The sequence below is a fragment of the Hemiscyllium ocellatum genome, chromosome 32 (assembly GCF_020745735.1).
Source record: "Hemiscyllium ocellatum isolate sHemOce1 chromosome 32, sHemOce1.pat.X.cur, whole genome shotgun sequence".
Classification (NCBI taxonomy): domain Eukaryota; kingdom Metazoa; phylum Chordata; class Chondrichthyes; order Orectolobiformes; family Hemiscylliidae; genus Hemiscyllium; species Hemiscyllium ocellatum.
In genome coordinates this window covers 30,204,071-30,230,393 of record NC_083432.1, presented here as the reverse complement: position 1 = coordinate 30,230,393, position 26,323 = coordinate 30,204,071, and the positions used below count along the sequence as shown (strand labels likewise).

General features: G+C 39.2%; 1 protein-coding gene across 1 annotated transcript; it reads left to right on the top strand.

Annotated features, from left to right (window-relative positions):
* Positions 1-1,364: 1,364 nt before the first annotated feature.
* On the top strand, positions 1,365-24,685 carry tut1 (terminal uridylyl transferase 1, U6 snRNA-specific). The gene is made up of 10 exons (XM_060848726.1): positions 1,365-1,466; positions 6,546-6,736; positions 8,823-9,032; positions 12,005-12,119; positions 12,869-12,999; positions 13,791-14,029; positions 15,956-16,065; positions 19,385-19,507; positions 21,901-21,993; positions 23,023-24,685. Exons 1-10 carry the CDS (start codon positions 1,391-1,393, stop codon positions 24,102-24,104), a joined length of 2,370 nt encoding a protein of 789 aa, XP_060704709.1. The 5' UTR covers positions 1,365-1,390; the 3' UTR covers positions 24,105-24,685.
* Positions 24,686-26,323: the final 1,638 nt, after the last annotated feature.

Below are 26,323 nucleotides of genomic sequence, written 5' to 3'. Positions count from 1 at the left end.
GAAGGAGCAGTGCTCCAAAAGCTAGTGCTTTCAAATCAACCTGTTGGGCTATAACCTGGCGTTTGTATGATCTTTAACTTTGTCCACCCCAGTCCAACACCGGCTCCACCACATTATGGAGTGGCAGATGGTTTCAACTAACATTTGCTATTTGTGAAGATGTTTATGAGGACAGGAAGCTCGGGGAGTGGTGCTGAGTGGATAGTAATAACCAATAAAAACCCCCATCATACTGATTGTCAGACTCACGTTGAACATATATTTTAAAATGTTTCATCATGTGTGGAGTTATGAATGGCTGGTTTGCAATACAGGGAGATGCCAACAGTGTAGGTTCAATTCCCGTACCAGTTGCGGTTACCATGAAGGACTCTCCTTTTCAGCCTTTCCCTATGCCTGAGGTTAAACCACCACCAGTTGTGTCTCACTGATGAGACAGCAACACTATGGTCTGGTAAGACAATGGCAACTTTACTTTCTCTTGTGTTTTAACATGTCAAAAGATTTGGTATATTGAAAACTGAAAATTGCAAGGTTTCTGAGTTGATTTTGCTTCTGGTAGGACATTTACTGGATGTGGCAATGCTTATGTTATCGCTTGTAACGTAAGAAACTGGACATGGATATGATGGTATTGGAGAACCTCGCAAACATTTTATTGTAGCCAGCTATTATAAACAACCATTACTTTCTGATACTTGAGTATTGTGGCTAATATTAAACTAATTGATTACAACAAAGGAGAATGCTTCAGTTGCGTTTCATGCATCAAGTGATCTGAGTTAAGATATTGAATGTACAGTGTATTTACTCTCAGGTCATGTGTTTTTTTTACAGTAATCATACTATGAGCTTGTTTCCTAAAAGATTGTGAGACAACTAGAGTTTCTGAGTACCTTTTGTATATTTTGCATATCATTCTCTGGGTAGCTGTCAATTATAATTTCTTAATGTTCCCAGGAAATTGAAATAATTTAAGACTCAAATGATGTAATTCCATTAAATCTATTTCCCATTTGCTGCAAACTCACCTATTGTTATTTGGTCCACAAACTAAAAGTTCAGATACTTGTACATACACAGGATGTATTGTTTAAAACTGGATCATAACAAGAGTTTTTTTTGGCAGGGGAATCATTTTGGGCGAGATTAAATAAAAGACAGACCTACAGGACATTTGAAAATACACTTTTTGGGGTAAAATATTGAGACTTTTAAAATGGCTTTAGCTCCTCCAGAGCTGGACACTGTAAACTGATGGACGGAACGTTTTCCCGGGCGCCGCGTGGTTCCAGGAGGAGGGGGTTGATGGTGACACTCCGTCCGTTGAGACGGGGGGTTGCTGAAATCCCGCCGCCGGATTTTATCACCCGCTGTTAAATTCTAAAGCATGAGCGTGTCAGACGTGGAGCCGCTGGTTCGCGGCGGTTACCGCTGCTTATTGTGTGATGTCCGGGTCCCCAACAGTAAGTGCAGGAACTTCTAAAAGCAGTGACCGCGGTGCCGGGGCCTAGTTCACCAGGATCCAGGCTCTTCCATTTGGACAGGGAGAAGGAGAGGGAGGGAGTGTGGAGGCCCCTGAGTTGGTGAAGCCTCTGGAGCAGGTGGTTTCACTCTGTCCGATGGAACCAGATTTATAATAAAATAAAGTGAATTTCCCGAGGAACTGGTGGGTGGGAGTGCAGTAAAATACATTTGGAAAAGTACATGAAGAAGAAAGGTTTGGAGGGATATGGGCCAGGAGCAGGCAGGTGGGATTAGATCAGTTTGGGATTATGGTCAGCATGGACTAGTTGGACCGAAGGGTCTGTTTGAATGACTCTATGACTAGAAAGGCTGCAAATACTCAACAGGTCAGGCAGCCTTTCCAGTTAGGAGAACTAACAGAAATAAAGAGATTAAGTTAATAGATGTCCTTCCATGAAGGGTATTATAAACCAAATGAGGTTCTTAATAACAATCAACATCAATGTCACTCATGATCATTTATTGAATTCCAATTCCAACATCTACCATTGTGGATTTTGAGCCTATATCTTCAGGACACTAACCTGGGATGCAGATTTACTAGTCCAATGACATTGCCACCTACATCAGGACTGTATTAACCCAGGGGCATTGACTGGAAATTTAACACTGAAAATTCTTGCAGGACTGGATAGTGTTGTCTCTGGGAGCATGTCCCCCCTTCTCCTCCCTGAGTACGATTATTGGTAGGGTGTGGGAAAACAGTGTTCCCTCTGATATTTTGTTCAGCTCTGTGGACCTCTGGTTCATGTATGCCAGCAGATTCCAGAAACAGAAACCAATGTGTTGGCACACTGTTATTTGTAGAACCTTCCAGTGACCAGGGCATGTCAGTGAGGTGATGATACAAAATCTAAAACCAGTAGTCAGTCTCAGAATAAGACATAAGCCATCTCCGACTGAAACGAGGAGGAATTTCTTTCAGTGTGGTGAATCTTTGAAATTTTCTACCCCAGAGGCATGTGTGGAGGCTGTTACTGAGGATGTTCAAGGTGGAAACCAGCAAATTTATAGATACAGTCAATTTTGGTATAATTCTGCTGTAGTTTTGTTCTCGTGCACTCCATGTTATAAGAAAATCGTGCGATAGCAGCACCATGTAAACTAATGGGGCCGGAATCGTGTTATAATCAATGGATGCTTTAAAAGTTCACAATATAGCAAGTGTCCTCAATTCATCAATCCAGTTAGAGTAAATTTGCATTAACAAAACACATGTTATAGCAGGATGACCTATATTCAACACAGCAAGGGATATCAACATATTAATGTGGGAGAATGGTGTTGCTCTTAAAGATCAGCATGCTTCCAGCGTGTTCTGTTGTCATTTCATTTTCCAGCAGTACTGTGGTGCGGTACTTTGCTTCTGATTTGATGTTTATTTTGTTATCATTTCTCTTTCAGGATTTCCCACCTCGAAGATGTTTTGTCCTTCTTTCTGACTCGACTTCTGTTTGTTTCTTCTACCTTCTCTACTTTGTTTCTCGCATACTCCCTTTTTACTTGAAACCTATTGCATTTCTAAGTTAGTCTAATGAATGGCCATTTACTTGAAATGTCAGGCAGGATTTCTCCTGTGGACTTTAGACCCTTGTCATGGTCAAATGGTGGGAAAGGAGTTTCTACTTTGTAGGGAACTGTCATTAGGTGTTATTGCTACTAGCAAAAAAATGGACGAACTATATCATTGTGAATATGTGTACAGGCACACATCCAGCATGTTAAAACATTTGCTATTGCACTAAGTAGGTATGGGAGTGGCAATGTAATGGTCTGCGAAATACATTCAATGAAGCTGCACCATTTGAGTTTCAAAGAATGTTTAAACCACAACGCATGATACTTGGCTGTGATTTTCCCCTGATTGCCCAATTAAAAGCCAGAGTGCAGACCTGCCATTTAACTGAGGGTGGTAGGGAAAGTCTTTGATTGAAGGCTGGTTGATTGGCTTTCTCCCCAAGCATGCATCATCCTGACATGGAATTATGTTGCTTTACTATTGCTTGGTTAAAATCCAGGAATACGTTTCTTAATTACACTATTATACCGCATAGACTGGTGCTCACCATCTTTTTAAACAATTATTTATGGGATGTGAATATCGCTGGCTGGGCAGCAATTGTCACCTATTCCGAGTTATCCTTAAGAAAGTGGTGGTGAGTTGCCACCTTTGAGCTGCTGCACTCCCTTTGGTGCAAGTACACCTACATTCCTTTAGGGAGGGTTTTCCAGGAACGGTATGTTTTGAAAATCAAGATTGAGTGTGGCTTAGAGGGCGACTTGCAGATTTTGGTATTACCATGTATCTGCTGTACTTGAGCTTCTCAAAAGTAGTGGTCATGGGTTTGGACAATGCTCTCCAAAGAAATGTTATAATTTATTGCAGTGCACCTTGTAGTTAGCACTGCTATTGAGTGGACGTTTTGCAGGTGGCTTTGTCTGGTCGTGTCAAGTTTCTTGAGTGTGAGAGCTGCAAACTTCCAGGAGAGTTACATTTCTAACTTGGGCCTTGCGGATGGTTGAAAAGCTTTGGGGAATCAGGAGTTGAGTTACTCATAACAGAATTCCTCGTCTCAGACTTGCCCTTGTAACCACATCTGCAAAAGGCTCGTCCAGTTCAGTTTATGGTCAGTGATGAAACCTCCCCAGGATATTGAAAGTGGGGGATTCAGCAATGGCAATTAGCAACATGTGATTGCATTCGCTTTTTTTGAGATAGTCTTTGCCTGGCACTGTGTGGCACAAATGTTACTCGTCAGTTGTCAACCCAAGCCTGGCTATTATCCAAGTCTTGCTTCAGTTGGAAATGGACTGCTTCGAGAGCTGAGGAGTCATGAATGGTGCTGAATATTGTGCACTTATTGGTAGATGTGCTCACTGTTGATCTTAAAATGGAGGATAGGTCATTGATGAAGCAGCTGAAGATGGTTGCGCCAAGGGTACTCTTCAGACAAACTCCTGCAGAGGTTTTCTCGAGCTCAGACCTTCTTGAGGGCTATTATGGATGGGCAGTAAATGCTGGCCTAGTCAGTGTCCACATCCTTTGAAGTAATTAGAAAAGAAAACAGAAAAGAACAGAAGCCCTCTGGAACTGAAGCTGCAAACAAACCGTCTTTCCAGGTAAGTGAGGGATAAGGCTCCCCAAGATGGAGGCACTCTCTCCCCTGTTTTTAACTTGAACTTTGAAAATGACCTCAGCAGTTAGGTCATCACTCCAGTAAGCTTCCTGACTAATCTGCAGGATCTGGACACTGATTACAACAGTCCACTTGGCCTTGAACAATAGACTTCATGAGTAATAACCTGGAAAATCATAGTTGTGGATATGTTCACCAAGCTGGGAAGTTGATTTGCAGATGTTTCACCCCCTGTCTATGTGACATCTTCAGTGCTGTGGAACCTCCTGTGAAGCATTGTTGTACTGTGTCTTCTGGGATTTATTTGATTCCATTCCTATGCTTCTGGTTGCCTGTTCCGGTTGTTTGTTGTAGTGGCCGGTAGAATGAGTCTATGTCTATGTGTTTGTTGATGGGGTCTGTGGGTGAGTGCCATATTTCTAGAAATTCTCTGTCTGTCTTCTGTTTGGCTTGTCCTAAATCGTTGTGTTGTGTTGGTCATGGCATCCAGTGGCTCATTGGTGTTTGTGGATGCAGATTGCTTGTTATCTGCCTGTTTGTTCAATATAGTGTTGCGTGCAGTCTTTATATGGAATCTTGTAAATTACTTTCGTCTTGCACATGATGGGTATAGGGTCTTTGTCCTGGTGAGTTGTTGTCTGAGCGTGGCTGTCAGTTTATGGGCTGTCATGCATCCCAGTGGTCAGAAGTCTGACTGTCAGCTCCGAGACGTTCTTTATGTAAGGTTTCATGGCTCGTGAATAAGGTCGTGGCATGTCCTCATCATGTTGTTTGTCTGCCAGGCATCCAAGGATGAAGTTATGGGGATATCTGTTCTTGGTGAAGACTCTGTAGAGGTGTTCCTCTTCCCTTTGCAGGTCAGGAGTGCTGCAGTGTGTTGTAGCTCTTTTGAACAAGGTCCTTCTCTGACCATAGTCCCCATATTTGAAGCTACTTATCCTGCACGTTTTTAAAAGTAAGTTTTGCAATCTATCCCACAATTTTCAAGGGTTTGTATACACAAATCGAAAAGAAGAATATAAGCGAATCTGAAATAGGAGCAGGAGTAGGTTCTGTGGACCCTGCATGCTCCACCATTCATTAAGATCATGACTGATCTTTCTCGTGGACTCAGTCCCATAGGCCTCATTGCTGTGGCCAGTAACATTGTACTATTTAGTTTATTATCTCCTCATTCTCCTTTTTAAGTTCATGAACTTGCATCAACCATCTCTGTTACTAATTCAGCGCAGTCAGTCTAGTTTAGGAAATGTGATTGCCGTTAAATCTGTGCTGACTGACATTTATTAATCTGTGTTTTCAAACGAGAATTATTCATGTTTGGGAATATTGCCTCCCAGATTACCCCAATTACTGATGTTCAGCTGACCTACTTGTGGTCACTATGTTTCTCCCTTTATTCTTCTGAACAGAGATGTAACTGTTGAAATCCCACTATCCCCTGCCATGTCTCCCATACCCAAGTCGGGCTTAAAGCAGTTGAAAGTCTGTATTATTAATAACACTAACTTCTTAAGTGACTCTTTTATTTAATATGTAATCATGTCCAATTTTTCTATTATCCCTTCCATTGCTGTGGCATTGTCAACATCCTTGCTTCCAGTAAGGACCTTTTGATTAGTTTTTGCCATATATATCTTTATAAATAACTTTTGTGTTCCCTTTTTGTTACCTGCCAATCTATCGTCTTTAATAGATATTTTTTCATCAATCTGTTCAGATATATCCAATATCATTATTGAATACCTCCTACTCCTCCTACCCTTCACATGCCTTCAATTAAAAAATGGCTGTACTTAAGTTTCTTTTGCAACATACGCAGTTTCTAAAAGAAAAGGTGATTGCAACCCTTCTGTAATCCATGCTCTTTCATGCTTTTAGGTCCCAGCTTAAATGATCATCTCAAAGGAAAGAAACATCAAAAACTGTTGAGTGTAAGAAGTTGCAGAAAATCCCAGCAAGAGAAGAGTTTGTTTGTAAGTGGTTTCCATAAGGGCACATCTAATCTGGAAATCACTGACTACTTTCAAAACTTTGGCACGGTGGCAAACGTGATAATGGACAAAGACAAAGTAAGTCCTATTGGCAGTTGACTTCAATATAATCTTAAATTAAATATACTAACTTGGAACAGATGAAAAAATTGCAGAGAACTGTAGTGTGAATCTTTGAAGTAAATTGCGAAGTGCAAATGGTAGTTTTCTGCCACTAGAGAGAGCTCTAATAACACAACAGTTTTGTGCACAGATCATTGAAGGTGGCAGAACAGATTAGATTACTTACAGTGTGGAAACAGGCCCTTCAGCCCAACAAGTCCACACCGACCCGCTGAAGCGCAACCCATCCATACCCCTACATATACCCCTTACCTAACACTACGGGCAATTTAGCATGGCCAATTCACCTGACCCGCACATCTTTGGACTGTGGGAAGAAACTGGAGCACCCGGAGGAAACCCACGCAGACACGGGGAGAACGTGCAAACTCCACACAGTCAGTTGCCTGAGGTGGGAATTGAACCCAGGTCCCTGGCGCTGTGAGGCAGCAGTGCTAACCACTGTGCCACCGTGCCGCCCTAATAGTGGGAGCAATTAATATCGCATATAGTGATCGTGGTTTTATGAATAGGGGCATTCAGTACAAGAGCAAGGTGGCGATGTTTAACTTTTCTAAGATACCTGTTGGACCTCAGCTGGAATATTTTCTATAGTTGGAGACACCACACTGTAGGAAAGATATGAATGCATTGGAGGGAGTTTGGAAGTGATTTACAAGAATAGTTGCTGGAATGAGAAACTTCAGTTCTGAGACTGATTGACAAAGTTGGGACTGCTCACCTTGGAGTGAAGAATATTGAGAGAAGAAAATTGAGAGGTTTTCAAAAACATGAGTGGGCTGGATAGAGTAAAGGGAAAAGAGCTGTTCCCACTCATAAAAGGAACAAGAATGAAAGGGCACAGATTTCAAGATCGTGCAAAAGAAGTAAGGATGATGGGAGAAACATCTTATTCACACAATGATTAATTAGGATATGGAATACAATGCCAAGAAATGTGGAGACAGGTTTTGTTGAGGCATTCAGGATGACATTGGTTTATTATTTGAGTAGACATCATATGCTAGGATATGCAGAAAAAGCAAGAGTTTAGCTTGAGGTAATGATGGTTGTTTGATAAGCTAGTCCAGGCAATGGCCTCCTATTGCGCTGCCTTCAGTTTTGTGATTCTAAATTTTGAGGGCAGTGAAGATATTTGTAAATTACCTTGAAATGCTCCAATCTTTGTTCAGAGAGCAGGTGGATGAATTGGATGGTTTGGCTGCAAACATAGAAACATCAATAAACAAAACTCAGTTCCTGATTGTGATGCTTTAGTTGACTAATGTGCTGTGCAACATTACCAAGTCTGGTTGGAGGCATTCTTGGAGTTTATTCACTTGATATTGAGACTAAGCAGTCTCTAACCATGTGACATTTTCAAACATTACTGTTTTTGCTTTGTAAATGTATGGTTTGTGTTTTTAGTATTTCTGCTTGTGCATTTGCTTAAACAGTTGTTACCTGAAATCCCAAGAATAGACAGGGACACAGTTCCTGGGCACGAGTTTCCCAATTTCTGTCTTTGCACCTGACTCCAATCCCTGAACTTCAAGCCTTTTGTTTTCCATCTTCCACCTCAACCTATTCTTGTCTCCCTTCCCAATTCCTGAGAGTTGCCCCAGTATACTGTTAAAGTGTTACACTGGCTGCTCACTGCTGTCTTTTGGCAGTGAAACCCTTTAGTCTATTATGGCAGGAAAGCTAAATCATGCAGATTTCGCAGGATAACCAAGTCCAGGAGATGTGTGCCCAATTTAAGTGGCGAGTGGGCAATTTGGGAGGGCTGGAAACCTATTTACTGAATAGTTCAGCAAACAGGTGGAAAATCTCTCTTTTGATAACTTATTTTTCTATCTGCTGCTGCAGACTAGACAGACACTAGATGCATCTTTGTTGATAAACTTATCTTTGTTCTGATCCACAAGATACTGTGAATTTTGGCAATTTAAGAAACTCTTTGGTTGGTAAGAAATTGAATTGGTTGAATAAACTCATTGATTTGAATGTAACTTAATGACTTCTGTGTATAATTTAAGAGATTTTATGTTACCGTCTACAGGGTTTATATGCAATTATAGAAATGGGTGATACTGAGGAAGTGGAAAAAGTGCTGTCTATTACACAGCACTGCATGAATGGTCAAAAACTACGAGTGAAGCACAAAGAGACTAAGGAGTTCAAATATATTCCAAAACGGAAGCAAAGCCCTGGGAAAAAACAGTGGATTGATTTTGAAGAGCTGACACAGGGTCTCTGTCAAGCAGTTAATGTAAGTACTTTACCTTCACAATGTGACCAGCTAATTAAAACAATGGTTGTGATTTTTGTAATATAGTAATAGAGATTGAAAGTGGAGTGAGTTAGTCTAAAGCCCTGCTACTCCTCCTCCCCCTGAAATATTTTCCTTTATAATTTTTTCCTACATTTACATTATTCGGCATGGGGAGGTAAAGACATTTGTAGAATAAGTCATGGAGCAAACTCTTGTTCATCTGTCAATAGTGAAACTTTTCCCTTGGTTAGAGGTCAGAAAATTCATTTAAAAGGGGGTTTCAAAGGTGATTTGGTAGCTAATAAAAAAAATTTAGCATAGTAATCTGCTGAGAATTTCCTTGGGTATTCTGATTAACAGCAGCAGCAGCATTTCTGCTGAAGAACTAAATGGTGATCGCTTTAGTCAACCTGTCATGTGCTCTGGTGTGATGTTTTGCATCGTACATCTGCTTTGGTTTTTTTTCTCTGTCAGTTTAATTTTAAATGGATGCTGATGTGATATTATGGCTAAAATATTTAATTAATTAAATCCTATTTTCACCTCCAGCTAGCATTTTAAGGATTAAAAACCTTTGCAAAAGTGAAGGTTTGTGTGCTGCAGACTCCTGAAATTTAATTCATGACTTAAGATGAATTCGTTCCTTTTTATTTTGGCATTAGAGACAAAAAGTGACATTAGTTGCGCTGTAAGTTCTGTTTTTCTCTTTGTTACTTTGTTTTGCAAAAGAAGGTGATGTTTTGAACGCTTTACCAACCTATTGTTACTTAAGGTGATTGATGGCTGCCTTCATTGCATCAACAATTTATATTATGTTAACCTTGTTTAAAACTCTGTAATTTGTTGTGATCACTAAAGTAAGTACCAATTTGGTATGTCAATCGTAAAGTAATTCGCATCAATTGTTCTTTACATGTTCATAATATAGAATGACGTAAGTAATTTTATCTACTGTAATATAAAGATAATGTGATTAGATAAAGCTTGCAGACGTCTTCCTTTTTTTTTATATTTTTGGAGCTTGTATTCAAATTTTAACAATTTAGCTTTTTTCCTTGGTCCTGCTTTCACTTGCAGTCAGTACAGGAATGACATTATCTGAAACAGTACTGGAATGGGGAAAGTGAGGACTGTAGATGTTGGAGACTAGAGTTGAAAAATGTGGTACTGGAAAAACACAGCAGGCCAGGCAGCATCCGAGGAGCAGGAGAATCAATGTTTCGGGCATAAGCCCTTCTTCAACTCCTCGGATGCTGCCTGGCCTGCTGTATTTTTCCAGCACCACATTTTTCAACAACAGTTCTGGAATGGCCATGTAAATTCTCTGGCAACAAGAGCAGATTGGAGCTCTTTGAGTAACTCAGCACCATATCTGCAAAGCCTGTTCATGATCTCAAAGCTCAAATCAATAGGAGTGTAGTGGAATGGTCTCTGCTTGCTTAGATGACCTAAACGGTCGAGAGACTTGACACTAACCATGACAAAGCAGCCTGCATGACTGGCACCTCACCCACCACCTTAAACATTCAGACCCTCCACCATCAATGTACACTGACAGCGTATAACATCTACAAGGTGTGATACTGCAATTCAGTCAGGTTCTCTTGACGCAGTTTTCCAAACCCATGATCTCTACCAGTTAGAAGGAGTAGGTAGCAGGTGCATGGGAACACTACCACCTGCAAGTTACACTTCAAGTCACATGCTGTTCTGACATGGAACTGCAACCATCATTCCTTCATTGTCACTGAGTCAATGTTTTGGAAATCCTACCCCAACAACACTCCAGGTGTACTTACTTCATTTTTAACTACAGCATTTAAAGAATGCAACCCATCACTACCTTCTCAAGGGCAATTAGGAATGTGTAACAAATACTGACATCACCTGTGTCACCCATATCACGTGAAAGAATAAAAAACTTATGTCAATAATTTTTTTAAAGGAAAATTCTCCTTTTGTTTAACGCAATCAGCAGCTTATTATGCTGATAAAATGTGGAGCTGGAAAAAGCACAGCAGGTCAAGCAGCATCCAAAGAGCAGGAGAGTCTACGTTTCGGCAGGACCCTTCATCAGGATCTGCTTTTTCTGACTTTCCAGTATCTGCAGTCCTCACTATCTCCATGCAGCTTATTATGTGAAGGATCCCGTACTGTGATGTTGCCACAAACAGCATCATTCCTTCTCCTTTGGTCAGTAAATTTGCGGATAACATCGCATAATTTCTACTATGCAATTTTCTGGATTTTTTTCACTGTGTACTTTGTAAAAGTTAAATAAATAAACATCTCACTCCAATAAGTATTGATATGAATTCGCATTTTAATGTCTCTCATCTGAAATGCATTTACTGATGGTCATCAGGATACTGGAAAAAAAGACAATCAAACCCCTCAGATATACTTTCCAGTTGAAATTCTGTGATTTAAGATGACACAAGAAATGACTAATTTATTAATTATGACAAAGCAATTGTCTGTTTTAGAAAACATTATTCAGAAGCTACTGCGGTTGGAAGGAAAATTGTTAAGAACTGTCTTCAAAGCTGTGGAGCAGATGTAGTTTTTCTATTTGTTTTAAGCCTGTCTAGCATGGTTGAATGATTTAATTAATATTGATGTCATTGGATATCTTATTCAGATTTATTTTAAAAAATTGGAGAGGAATATAATGACAGCAATTAAATGCTTTATAGTAGTTGTCACATTATCTAAGTCCTTTGTTCACTGACATTATAGCTGTCTCACATCAGTGAGGACTAACCTATCTCTAGTAACAGGCTGAACTATATGATTTAATTTACCTGCATTGTAGTAACAGATGTCTGCAATGGATATTCTGCTGCTCAGCTGCTTGCACAAAATATGTTGCTCACCTGTCACAAAGGGTCATGTCATTTGCTTATGCGTATCCAAGCGAAGACTTTGACTGCTACTCATGTTCAATAGCAATTCTTTTTGTGTGACAGGTAGATGAACAAATGAAGCAGTTGCTGCAGTTGTTTGAGCTTACAGAAAGTGAAAAAACGCTTAGGGAATTGATTGTGTCACTTTTACAAGAGGTCTTCTTAGAATTTTTCCCAAGTAAGTGATCTCAATATTATTGCTTGAGTTTTATTGTTACATGAGAGATATGAAATGGATCCACCTTAACAGGGAGACCTGTTGCCTTAGGCTATGGACATTAAGATCATTAAAAAGAAATTGGTGCTTTTCTTGCAAAAAAATACATTGTTGCAATATCATTGTTCCAGTATTCAAAATCATGAAGGCTTTAGATGTAAGGATTGTCGTAAATTTCTGCTGAGTGGATTTTTCACTTATGAGTCTTTTGCTTTTGATCTGAGAAAGGAAACATCGCTTGTGATAGTTGGTATTAATACCCAACACTCGCTACACAGGGTGCAGATGCCCAACATTCTGTCTACACGGTGGCACCTTATTCATATAATCTCAAATTTAGACAAGTACTTCTACCAGACAAGAATTTTCCACATCTGGATCCAAACCTTGTCTCTGTTTAGGGATAGATATCGTACAATTGGCTTTCAGTGGCTCATAGAGATGTTTGTTTCTCCTTGTACCATTAAAAACTAATGGACAGAAAAGACTTCTCATCTCATTAATCTGAGTGGATTCAAACTCAAATGTCAGTGTTGAAAGGCTGGTACTTTATTCCATGCAATTCTTCTCTGTAGACATTACTATTGATAGAACTTAAAAGGGAAAAGTTTTCATTTCAAACTTTTTAACATTAATTGTAAATTTAAATTTACTGACTTTCGAACTATGCAGCCATTGTAACAAGTGGCTTAATGTGATTTTGTTTCAAGGTTGTAGAATCTTACCCTTTGGATCATCGGTGAATGCATTTGGTATCCATGGCTGTGACATGGATTTGTTTCTGGATCTCGAAAACACCAAGGCTTTCCAGGCACATGCTAGAAGCAAAGTTGAAACTGAAGTATGTTTACATCTTTTGGGACTCTGGTAGTATCTGCATAATATTCAATAATATTAGGAGATTAAAATGTTTCTAGCTGTTGTATATGCCCCTGTGTTTGCAAACCAAGTTGTGATTTTTTTAAAAAGCCAAGCATCTGCAAAAGAGCATCAAATGCTGCAGCTTGAACTTTCATTAAAGGAACTCACTGGATATTTGTTTACAAGCCAGTTGAAAGCATTTGCAAAATTTCATTTGGATGTGACATAGTCAGTCTTAAGGAGAAAAAAATTGTAATTAGCCAGACCTGAGCTTTCACCAGAGTACTGTTTCTCTAAATGTGAATGAGTTGAATGAAAATTGTTTGATACAAATCACCATCATTTTTTTAGTCTTGGAAAACTACTTGGCTTTAGTAGGTAAGAACTATGACTGCTTTTGAATAATTAAGAGGCACGCAATTTTAATGACTGATTTTTTTTTTTCTCCTGGGGTATTTAACAAATTTTGTAAGTGCAACCTGCATTATCTTATTTGTTGTAATCTTCTATTGGGAATTCTCAAAGAACTTCAGTGTTGATTGGGAAGTACATTCTGAGTGGACAGAGATAGTTGTACTGGCATCCTATCTCTGGTCTTCCACAAAATTTAACCTGTATTTTGTCGTTTTTGTTAAAGTTCTGACAAAGACATTCTAAATACTAAACACGATGACATTTTAAAATGAAAAAGTCTGCTGAAGGGATGGGGAATCAAAAGATAACTGGGGCAGGTGTACACAGATACAAACAATATGCTTTATGTAATTACAGGAAGTTAATGGAATTAAAGAAGATGCTCAGTTTGAAACACAATCTGAGGATTCAATCTTGTCTGACATAGACCTGGGAACATCAACCACAGCTGAGGTGCTTCAACTTGTAGCAACTGTCTTGCAGAAATGTGTTCCAGGCATACACAAAGTTCAGGCTGTCACCACTGCTAGGCTACCTGTGGTGAAATTTATCCATAAGGAATCGGGCTTGCAAGGAGACATTTCTATTAACAATAGGTACAGTAGCCAACAAATTAAAGTAGTGTATAAATTTTTAAATTGCATTTAGCAGGGCTATCCAGAGAGTCAAGGGTACCTTTGTCTCTTTTCATGAAAACACCTTTCTCTGACTCTCCACCCTCAATTTTAATAGCTGCAAGATGCCTACAGATTTTTTTGTCACCATCTTTTGATGTGATTCATTCAGTTGGCTGCTCCCTCAGCCCATAGTCCTCAAGCCAAGTTTCTCTCCTTGCTTTTTTTTTCCCATCTCACTGTTATTTACCTCCTTCCTGCAGTCTATTCCATAAAAATACACACTTCTATTCCTCATTTTCATTCTAGATAAAATTGCAAATAGTTTTTTTTTATCCTCAGCTATACTCTTTCTAGTATACTAAATTTGTTTGCCTTCAAATTATCATCTTATCTCCAACTCCTACCTCTATCCTTCTCAACATATTGTCTTCCAAATCTGTAACCAGTTGAGTTGGTACTTGCTAAAGTAGCAGTAACATCCTATTTGGGTTGAACAGTGACTGCTGACTCCCTTGCTACATCATTCTCAGTTGCTGCTCCTCTTGTTCTTTTCTGTCTTAATGGCGTTGCCCATGCATGTTTGCACTCTTCTCTTTTCAACTTAAACACAACTTCTCTAGCAATGGCTTCTCTTTTCAACCCTGCAGCTTTATCACCCAAAGATTTGACTTCTTCCATTCCAACATTGACATACTGCTCATTGGCATCATCATGTACAAGAGGTCAGCTTCATCATGTACCGTGACAACCTTCATTTCTAAATCTCTCTTCGCTGCCTCCATGTTGTTGGACAGCATGTCCAAAAGCCAGTCTTGTGATGGGAGGATTAAAGCATTGTCTGTGATCCTTGCCACAAACTCTTTACCAACCCAGTCCTTTCCCGCTTCCCCGGCTGGTGTCTCAGGCTGCTTTGGAGAAACTGCATCAATATTCTACCATGTCAGTCTCTAATCCTACTTCACTGATCTGTTGTTCAAATTGTTTGTGGCCTCTAATGCTCAGCTAGACTTGCTCTCATTTCATAATGTCATTTATCTAAAACTCTGCTGCCTGTTCCTACCCTGTACTAAACCCTCCTCATCCATCACCCAACATCTCAACTTAGCTAGCTATTACATAACAACTGAATATTAAAATTCATCCTTTTGCTTAAACCCTACTGTAATTATGAAGTTCCCAACCTCTGTAATATCCTTCAGACTGGAACTCTAAACTTTTCTGACTCTGCCCTTTTTGTACAACCTATTCTGCTCGTAACCGTACCATTTGCAGTTGTCTCTTTAGCCACATAAGCCCCAAGTCTTCTAATTTACCTAATAAGGTGCACTGCTTGTTTACATTCTATAAAGTCTTCCTTTGGTTCCATGTGCTGGATTTGTGCCTTTTGTTGGAGACAGACAAAACTGAACATTTAGCCCCTGCACAGGGTAGATAACTAATTAGGTCCATTTAATAGCCTTATTGAGACCAATTAAAGGGGTTGTATCCAGATTAAGGGCCTGCAGGTCTTTCAGCAGCCTGCCTACTGCCCAAATATGAATTGAGAACCTGATTCTGTATCAACTAAGGGGCTGCACCCTTGAAAATCCCATGAGTTACTTTTGTTTCTTGGTGGCGTTGGAACCTGGAAAAGTCCTGTGTTCTGCTACATGCTTCCTTTGACCAAGCTGTTTTAACTTTCAAATATCTACTTTATGATCTGTATAAGTTAAATATAACCTTGCACAGACTTATTTGCCGTATATCACTGTGTCTGGAACTTTCTTAATAAATTAATGATATCAGTACAATTTGTGATAATCGTAAGTATCAATATGATTAGGTATCTGTGGTTTCCTTACACAAAGCTTGTTTTTGATGGCTTGCTTGAAATGACAAGAATGACAGGATGATCTGTTTTTGTAGGTTGGCTGTACGTAACACACAGTTCCTTCAATTGTGTGCATCATTAGATCAAAGAGTGAGACCTCTTGTCTATGCTGTTCGCTATTGGGCAAAACAAAAGCAACTAGCTGGTAAGAAAAGCTATGTTAAACTGCATAAAGCCTTGAAGACAATTCATACAGAGTCACCTCCTAATCAGAGTCAATTAGTTGGGAATGAAGATATCAGTCTGAACAAACACTTTAAACTAATTGAAAGGCCTTCTGAATTTGCTAACCACAAAATATCTCACAATATTAAGCAGAAATAGGAACATTTTCTCCCCCTAGATCAAAACATTAAAGCCTGTTAACATTTTGCTGACATATTTATTTCAAAGTGATTCTAAATAATAAAATCACATTAATTTTGATGCTCATCAGAGATGTCTAAGCAAATGTTCTACATTTAAAGTTAAGCATCATGGAGTTATGGGTAAATAAATGCAAACTTGACCAATTGTATTGTTGGGAATGATTGAGTTTTAGATTTGTGGGAAGTGTACAAGAATGTTTCTGGAGAGTCCATATTGGTGTTGCTGGTTTATTTTCATGTACAGTCATGGTATACAGAGCAATGAAGTCTGGAGATTACATGAAATCTGGAAATCTTGTAAACAGTGAAATGAACAAAGTAACTGACCACTAAAATAAGCAGATATTGTGAAGTAATGGATTTTATTGCTAAGATTGAGGAAGGACAATAAGACTGAAATGGTACAACTGTAAAGAGGTGCAGGAAGAGATATCAAGTAAGGTGTACACATCTTTGAAGATGGCATACAAGTTGAGAAAATTTGAAAAAGCAGACAGGGTCATTGGTTTTTTGAATTTTAAAATGAAATAAAAAGCAGGTGGCATGGTGTCTCAGTGGTTAGCACTGCTGCCTCACAGCACCAGGTTCCCAGGTTCGATTCCAGCTTCTGGTGACTGTGTGGAGTTTGCACATTCTCCCTGTGTCTGAGTGGGTTTCCTCTAGGTGCTCCGGTTTCCTCCCACAGTCCAAAGATGTGCAGGTCAGGTGAATTGGTCATACTAAATTTCCCATAGTGTTAGCTGCATTTGTCAAAGAAAAATGGGTTTGGGTAGGTTACTCTTCGGAGGTTCGGTGTGGACTTGGTGGGCCAAAGGGCCTGTTTCCATGCCTTATGGAATCTAAGCTAATCTAAAAGCAAGGAGATTATGCTGAAACTTCAAAAAGAGCTGATTAGGCCTCAGCAGGATTGGTATGTCCAATTCTGGGCACAACAATAGGAAGAATGTTGCATTTTTGGTGTTCTACTTCAGGAAATGAATTAGAGTAATGGAAATGTAGAGTGGTGTGAGTTTTCTACTAAGTGTTTTAGTCTTTGGTGAAGCTCCTTGGCCGATCTGTAAGTTGGTGTTCCAGGAAGCGAGACTGTGTGTCTGAGAGGGGCTGCTGGTTTGTGAATTTTGGGTAATCCATAGAAGCATGGTGTGTTGGATCTGTCTGGTTTCATTCTTTTGGAAGTCAGTCTTATTTATTTCTCCATATTTCTGAAGTTTTTTGAGTAGGGCTATAATTCGGTTCTCTAGTTGTGGGGTCGGGTCCATCGCCACTTGTTGGCAAGTGTTGGCATCTGTAAGTAGTGCGTTCGCCTTTTCAATGTAGTCTCTTCGATTTAGAATGACTGTCAAGCATCCTTTGTCTGCAGGTAGGATAACAATGCTTTTTTTTTAGTCTTTCCAGTGCTTTCCTTTCTTGTGTATTTCCCTCCTTTTTTCTGCTTAATGTTGGTGCGACTACCTGTTTGATAGCTTGCTGGGTTTTTCTGTGAGTTGGTTGTCTTTCAGTGTTGTTTCTAATGCTGCTAAGAAATCTTGTCCGCATCCTGTCAGTTGTAATTTAATCCTCGTACTAAGTCGGCTTTTTCAGTATCTGTTAAGGGTCGGTCAGATGAGTTTTTTTTTTAAATCCATGCTTCTGTGTTGTCAGTGTTACTTTGTGTAAGTTTGTCTAGCTTTTTCACTTTCTGTGTTTGTCGCTGTCTAATATCTATGGCTTGTTGCACTGTGTCTGTCCATTCATGGTCTGTTGCATGAGTGAGTAAAGAGTTTTGGTGCAAAATTTCCCAGTTGTATTTTATGGAGTCTGTTTTGGGCATCATTAATCATTTCTCTAAGCATTGTGCGGCCATTTTGCTCTGCTATTCTTTTGACTAGTGGGGTGTTAAGGGTAGGTTTGTATTGAAGACATTTAGGTAGTACCTGTTTTCTTCGGCACTCATGCAGCAATTACAGCTGTTCATGGGTGGCCCTCTGTCGGATGACATTCATTTCCCATTTTCGGGCCATTTTTTGTGCCTGTAGATCTTAGCGTGTTTTGAGAAGATTTGTAGCTTAGGTTGAGGTTCTGGATGTAGGTTTGACTGCCAGATTGCTCAGACCCCTTGGCATCATGGTAGCCCACAAACCCACCAACACACTAAAACAGCAGTTAATGAACTTGAAAGACCCTATACAGACAATAAGCAAAACTATTACAGAGGAGGAAGTGCTGGATGTCTTGAAATGCACAAAGGTGGATAAATCCCCAGGACCTGATCAGGTGTACCCTGGAACTTTGTGGGAAGCCAGAGAAGTGATTGCTGGGCCACATTGATTGTATGTATGTATGTGGAACACCCTAAGGAGTTTCATGATTGTGCAGCTTAGAAGGAATGTTGTCTGTCAGACAGTCTCTCATGCTGGGTCCCTGACCTAGGTGTTCATTCACTTACCTGATGCCCAAAACTGCTCACTCACCTGGTATCTTGGCTTCTGAACACTTGGCACATTGTGGGCTTCAACCATTCCCACACCTTCCAACCCAGTGCTCTATATCCTCTCATTCACCTGTGCTAGTTTTCCCCGACCTAGTCATTTCTTAGTTGAAATAATTGTCCTCAACAGAGAAGATGGTAAAGGAGAGAGTTCGGAAAAAATTGAAAGAGCCAAGTGATCCTTATCGGTGCTTGAAGGACAACTTTTTGCATACAGAAGGTGGTCTATGTATGGAATGAGCTGCTGGTGGAAGTGGTGGAGGCTGGTACAATTATAACATTTAAAAAGCATCTGGGTGGGTATATGAATAGGAAGGGTTTTGAGGGACATGGACCAAATGCTGGCAATTGGAATTAGATTTATTGAAGATATTTGGTTGGAAAGGACGAGTTGGACCAAACGGTGTGTTTCCACACTGTACACCTCAATGAGTCAGACATGGCATTTCTGGCGTTAGAATCCACAGAAATAATCTCCAATTGAATGCTGGAGAATTGCAAGTTCAGTCTTACTTGTTAAAACCGATTTTTCATTATTAATGAATTAATATTGTGGCAGGTATTTAACTTTAAACCTAATTTGACAAAAATGTTTACACTTTGTGTATATTTTTCCCTTTTTATCTCAGGAAATCCTTTTGGAGGAGGGCCATTAATGAATAATTATGCAGTGACTCTCTTGGTTGTGTTCTTTCTTCAGAACAGGACACCACCAGTCCTCCCAACTGTGAACCATTTAAAAGAACTTGCAGGTATGGGTATGATAAAACAGACCGTGCGTTCAAAACTAAAATGTAATTAAAAGATATTTTAGTAAATTTTGAAATATCCTCTGGTGATTTATTGCAATGGGAGCTCTCTGTTCAAATTTCACATTTCTTAACTATTGGAAGTTACTTATGTTGAGTTAAATTCTAGAGGATGGTGCATTTAATTTCTTATACTTCATGTTTTATTCCATACTTCCAGGACACTTCTTCCAATGCACGTTTAACTGTATACTTTGATAGTTTTGCTGAACTATTTTCATTTTTGTAAAGCACAACAGTGCCATTCTTTGTTAAAATTCAATACGACAAGATCAACAACTCATTGGGAAGTTTTATTTAATGGTTACAAGAGAAATAGAAGTGTCGCAGTGAAATAGTGCTGAGTTTTTTGACAATGGGAGAAGACATTTTTGGAGCAGTATAAGGAGAGCTTTCCCTGACCTTGAAGGTGCATTTTCCTATTAGTAATTGCTAACAATCTACAATAGATTGCATTCCCCAATCTTAACATTCCTTGAGCACAAAATTTTACATCTCTGCAAAAACTTAAAAGACAAAGTGCAAAAGATAACAAAAGCAAAATACCATAGTTATTGGAGACCTGATCTAAATGGTGAAAGTTTTCAGCAAGTCAGGCAATGTCCCCTCACCTACCCACCCACTGAAATCAAACGGAGAAGATGCTGACTGGAAACCTTTATGAACACTGCTGCTAACTACGATAAGAGCCCATGGTCTTAGGTGCAGGGTACTGGCATGGCTAGAGGAATGGCTGGCTGGTAGAAGGCAGAGAGTAGACTTAAAGGGGTCTTTAGGATGGCAGCTGTTGGAGTTCCAATGGGTTCAGTATTGGGTCCTCAAGTATTCATGCTATACATTAATAGTCTGGATGGAGGAACTGAGGGCATTGTTACTAAGTTTGAAGTTGACACAAAGATAGGTAGAGAGACAGTTAGGGCTGATGAAACAGGAAGGCTGCAGAAGGATTCGGTGAGACTAGGAGAGTGGCAAAGAAATCGCAGATGGATTACAATGTGGGAAAGAATGAGGTTATGCACTTTTGTAGGAAGAACAGAAGCATAGACTATTTTCTAAGTGGGGAAAGGCTTTGGAAAGCACAAAAGGTCCTGGAAGTTCTACCTCCGGACTCTGTTAAGGTTAACATGCTGACTCAGTTGGCAATTAGGAAGTCAAATGCAAAGTTAACATTCATTTCAAGAGTAAAAAATGAGGTCTGCAGATGCTGTGCTTTGATCAGCATTCATTTCAAGAGAGCTAGAATGCAAGAGCAGAAATGTACTGCTGAGGCTGCATAAGGCCCTGGTCAGACAGCATTTGGAATATTGTGAGCAGTTTTGGGCCCTGTATCTAGGGAAGGTTGTGCTGGCGTTGGAGGGGATCCAGAAGAGGTTTACAAGAATGATCCCAGGGATGAAGGGCTTGACATATTGCGATATGAGGATTGGTTAAGGACTCTGAGTCCGTACCTGTTGGAGTTTAGAAGGATGTTGGTGGGGATGACCTCTTTGAAGCTTACAGAATGCTGAAAAGCCTGGACAGAATAGACCAGGGAAAGATGCCTCAACTAATAAGAGACTAGAATACAAGGAAACAGCCTCAGAGTGAAAGGGCAACCCTTTAGAACTGAGATAAGGAATTTCCTCAGCCAGAGGGCGGTGAATCTGTGGAACTCATTTCGCAGAGGTCTGGAGGTCATGTCACTGAGCGTATTTAAGGCAGTGAAAGGTGGACCCTTGATTAGTATGTGGATAAAGGGTTACATGGAAAAGGCAAGAAAACTGGGATGAGAAACATATCAGCTATATTCAAATGATGGAACAGATTCAGTGGGCCAAATGACTAATTCTGCACCGATACCTTATGGTCAAACCCTTCTACCACCTTTTGTATTTTTCCATTAATAAGTTAGGAATGGCTGACCTGAGACGACTTAACCATAGAAGGTACATTACTTGGGCATTGTTTACATACCCCATAGTCCATAAAATATTTTGTCCATATTTCAGACCAGGATAGCACAACACCTTGTAATATACTGAAAAAATGATTTATTGTGCAGATGAATTATGTCTGTTCTTCATTAGACGTTAGTAGATAATAAAATCAGTGTGATTGTCCAAGCTCTGTATTAAAATAAATCAAATGTTAACATCCTTATTTTGATGGGCATGCACTGAGTAAAGTTAGCATTTGCTGAAATTTGCCCTGAAGATACCCTAATTTTAGTAGATAACTGATCTTTTAAAAAACATATAATGCAGGTTTTAGTCATTATATTTTTTATGTCTGTATTTAAATTATGTGGAATATTTTTACTGAAGTGAATATTAAATTGAGCATCTTTTTGTGTTGAGATGAGGCTGACCAATGTGTAATTGATGGCTGGGACTGCACTTTTCCAAGTAATCAGTCTAAAATGGAACCCAGTCCAAATTCTGAAGGATTATGTAAGTATTTAGTTACTGATCTTTTTAAAATTAGTTTAGATTAGACTACTTACAGTGTGGAAACAGGCCCTTCGGCCCAACAAGTCCACACCGACTTGCCAAAGTGCACCCACCCAGACCTATTCCCCTACATTTACCCCTGCACCTAACACTACGGGCAATTTAGCATGGCCAATTAACTTAACCTGCATGCTTTTGGACTGTGGGAGGAAACCGGAGGAAACCCACGCAGACATGGGGACAATGTGCAAGCTCCACACAGTCAGTCGCCTGAGGCAGGAATTGAACCTGGGTCTCTGGTGCTGTGAGGCAGCAGTGCTAACCACTGTGCCACCGTGCCACCCACTGTGCCACCAAGTTGTATTATAATGTCCACACATAATAGAAAATGTCTGCTTATTTGTCAAAACTTTAAAACTATGGGGATGATGTGGTACAATATGTTAAGTACTAACCTTTCATTTAGGTCATTTGGATTTGACTGCAATCTAAATTAATAGGATAATATTTTACTCTGTCCTCTGACTGTCAGGGTGCTTTATGATATATGTTCAGGCAAACTTCATCCGGCTCCAGTACAAAAATTACTAGTTTTGCACTAATTGCCGACCTAACTCGAAAACCATACACTGTTGGTATGGCAAGTGGACAAATTATGAACTGAGGAGCAAATTACTGTACATGCTGGAATCTGTTCTGAAAACAAGAAATGCTGGAGATCACTGCGGGTCAGGCAGCATCCATGGAGAGAAAGCAAGCTACCATTTTGACTCAAAATGGAGAGAAGGTGAGTGAACATGAATGCCGCCTGACCTGCTGTGATCTGCAGCATTTCTTGTTTGAAATGATCAACTGATATTAGAGGTCTGACTGTTTCACCAAACTTGTGGTACTCATCGATAGTGGGCGCGTGAAGTGATAGGGTTTTCATCCACCAGCATTTAAAATCACAAAGACAGTTTCTTAAACAAGTTTAAAATGTTGCAATTTATTGATAAATCTATCTCTTGGGTTTTTTTTTCATGACAGGCGGGCTTCTTGCAGAGTTCTACAAATTTTATTCACAGTTTGACTTTGCTGGAACGGTAATATCACTGAGTGAAGGTAAAGCTCATCTTGTGACTGACTTCATTGGTCCCGAATCAGAAACAAATCTCCGACTTGGACCAATTAATATTCAGGATCCGTTTGAGCTGAGTCACAATGTTTCTGGAAACATTAATGAAAGGACAGGACAAAAGTTCAAGCGACAATTGGATGAAGCCTTCAAGTACTGTCGTAGTTTGCAGTATCAGAGAAAATCAAACAAAGGGAAGATCTGGGGCATTGTCAGATTGTTTCAACCTCTAAATAGTACCGACTGTTCCCCAGCACATTCTCCAGAAGTGGATTGTAGTCCAGTCAAAGAGTTGAACCATAGTGGGAATGTGTTGACTATTCCTTTCAAATTATCTTGCCTCTCAGAGCAAACAAGGGAAAAGTTGCATGGATCTTCAGATTTCAGGGAAATTTGGTTTAACAAGGTATGTCATGCTGTCCTATATGTGATGGAGACTGTTCTTAAATGTGGTTGTACATGCACTGAGGGAAGTGGTGTACGAATTGATGATATAAAGATCAGTAGCTTTGTTGGAAATAGGAATGACGATGACAATGAAGACAACACTGGATTGAAGAGAAAACATCCTGTGGAAGAAATACCTGAAACATCGAGCACAAAGAAAGCAAGAATTGAAACTGTACAATACCGGCAAAAAGTGACCTGGCATTGTGAAGTTTGGAGCAGAGTATGGGTTGGGCGGAGAAAAATGAGACGTCAGCTCCATTTTAGAACAGCTGAACCTGATGTAAATACAGGTGAGGTGGTCAATTCCTTAGAAATTGAAGAAAAGGTTAGTGCAGCTATATTGCAGCAGGAGGGATGTGGGGATAAATCCAGCCCATTAATAACGTTTACACTCTGTGCCTTCCTGGTTGGTGGTAATGAAGACACAAGGACGATGATCAGAGTCACCCCCATTCAACACACTACTTTATTTCCAGAATTCTTTCATTTTCTAGAATCCTTTGTTCCCAAGATGACTGAAAAATGCTTTGAAATATCCGAGTAAAACACCAAGGTTGTTACATTGATTTGACTTCAGTTTCAAGACTTTTTTTCCTTAAAACAGTGAATTGAGTTCTGAAATATTAACTGAAAAAAATTACTCTGAATTGGACAATGAAGTTTGTTTTGTTTTGAAAACTTTAAATAAATCTGAGCAGGAATGTGTTTTTATATAAATAGTATAACTATTAATTCCAGGTTCAAAATAAATACCTTTATTAGATACAAATACAGTGAATGTAACACTGATAAAGCTTCTTATTAAGCCAGTTTCCTGCAGCAAAAATGGCTTGTGCCTTCTGTTTATATAGTGAGCATTTGTTAACTGTAGTTAGCTAGTGAGAAATCCAGTAGACATGTTTCCTGTAATTGAGAGAAATACTGGATTTCAAAAGACTTATCCATTTGTTGTCTTATTTTGCAAATGTGGTGGGGTTGAGCTTGATAGACTAAATTACAAAGTATAAATGAAATGTTTGATTTTGTACATGAACATGTGTTTACTCAGGGATTCATTGACAGTGAATTTTGTTCTTTGGGCACTGTAAATAATGAATTCATGGCTAGCTTTTTATTTGCATTCTGTTGTAGACTTTCTCCTTTTGAATTGATCTGTTTGGTTTTATTCTTTACACTGATATGGCAAAGACTGTTTTAATTGTATTTTTTAAACAATAAAATATATTTAGGCACAGATGTGAAAGCTAATGTTTTAACATGACTATGAAGAAAATAGTTAAAAGATATTTCCTAAAAGCAGGTGTTTGCTTGATGTACACTATCTGAGCATTTTATAATAATGCATAACTACAACAAACCGTTCCAGTTGATGGAGTGATGTGTTTTTTTTACCTCCCTCTAATTGTTTTACAAACTTGAATTAATAGTATTATAATTTCATAAATGTAGATATCCTTTATTAAAAATATTGAATGGTAGTAGTCAAGCATCTTAAAATACGCTGTTCGTGTTTAGTAAACTGCTCCATAAAGTTTGTAACTTTGAATTCATAATCTGGTTAGAGGGTTCGGTGGTAGTTATTGTGATTATATGTCAGAGCAGTGGGAAGGATTTTTTTTTCTGACAGTTGCAAACAGGCAGACAATATCGAATGAGAGGAGAGGAGAGGAGGTACCCTATTGAGAACCATCGTTCAGTTATAAAAAAATTCTTCTGGGCTGAATTTATCCCAAATTTTCATATGCAACAACATATGATTGGGAAAACATTTGAAACAAAATTAATTAACACCTTTTGAAATATAGTGCACCAAAGCCAAAGGAAACTCAATGATAATTGGTGATCAAGTGGTTCCTGGAATTCTACAGTATCAATTTTGAATGTTCCTGTTCTCAGAATAACATTGTAAATCTGATAAATGTGTAGCTTTGTGTTTTCATAATCCAGGTTTTGATGTATGTCTTTCTTCAAAATGACGTTATTGCATTATAATTAACATATGCTCTTAACGTCTTGTGCTGTCACTGGTGATGGCTTCGGTAAACTATTGGTATCATAATGACCACCGCATATACTGATGCTGGATTATGCTATTAAGGTGCAGCTGTTTTGAAGCCACAAAATCTAATTTTGGTTCGTTTGCAGATCAGAAAGAAGTTGTATATTTCCACCACTACATCAGAATAAAACAACATTTGGATCTTGATTTCATTCTGTCAATATTCACACTTGTAAATGTGACAGATGTACTCTCAGTTTTAAGCACATATATTATTATAGTTTGAATTTCTATGAGAATTCTACAATATGTTTTAAACTTAACTGTTATTTCTAAAAATAGTTTTCTTATGGTAAATAAACTCTTCTGTTCTCCCTGTGGTATTGAGTTCTATGAAGCTACTGGTATTTAATGAAGTTTATGTGGAGACATTCCATTAATTTCAGATTATGCTAAACATTTATGGCACTGGTTTTTAGAATCTGTCATTTACATCACAGGAGTCTCTCGGAAGACTTCGCGACGACTGGTGGGTAAGTTTGGTCGCTTATTTAATAGTTGTAAATTTAAAGTTTTCCTTTTTAAAAAAAGCGGTAGCAGACCCGGAAGGCGCGCTAGGTTACCTGGGTAAGGTTTTTTTTCTCTCCCCTTATTTAAAGGCGTAGGTGAGTCACCCGAGGCACTCCACGAGTAGTGCCTCCCACCCTTCCACCTCCTCTAACCTAATAATAAGACCAATTGTAACTAGCGGGTAAGTGCTGCAT

What these genes read in the sequence shown, in the direction of transcription:
- tut1 (XM_060848726.1), top strand. Translation starts at nt 1,391, where the DNA reads ATGAGCGTGTCAGACGTGGAGCCGCTGGTTCGCGGCGGTTACCGCTGC. An exon ending in TGATGTCCGGGTCCCCAACA is followed by an intron (nt 1,467 to 6,545) that starts GTAAGTGCAGGA and finishes TCATGCTTTTAG; the next exon opens with GTCCCAGCTTAAATGATCAT. An exon ending in TCCAAATTCTGAAGGATTAT is followed by an intron (nt 21,994 to 23,022) that starts GTAAGTATTTAG and finishes TTTTCATGACAG; the next exon opens with GCGGGCTTCTTGCAGAGTTC.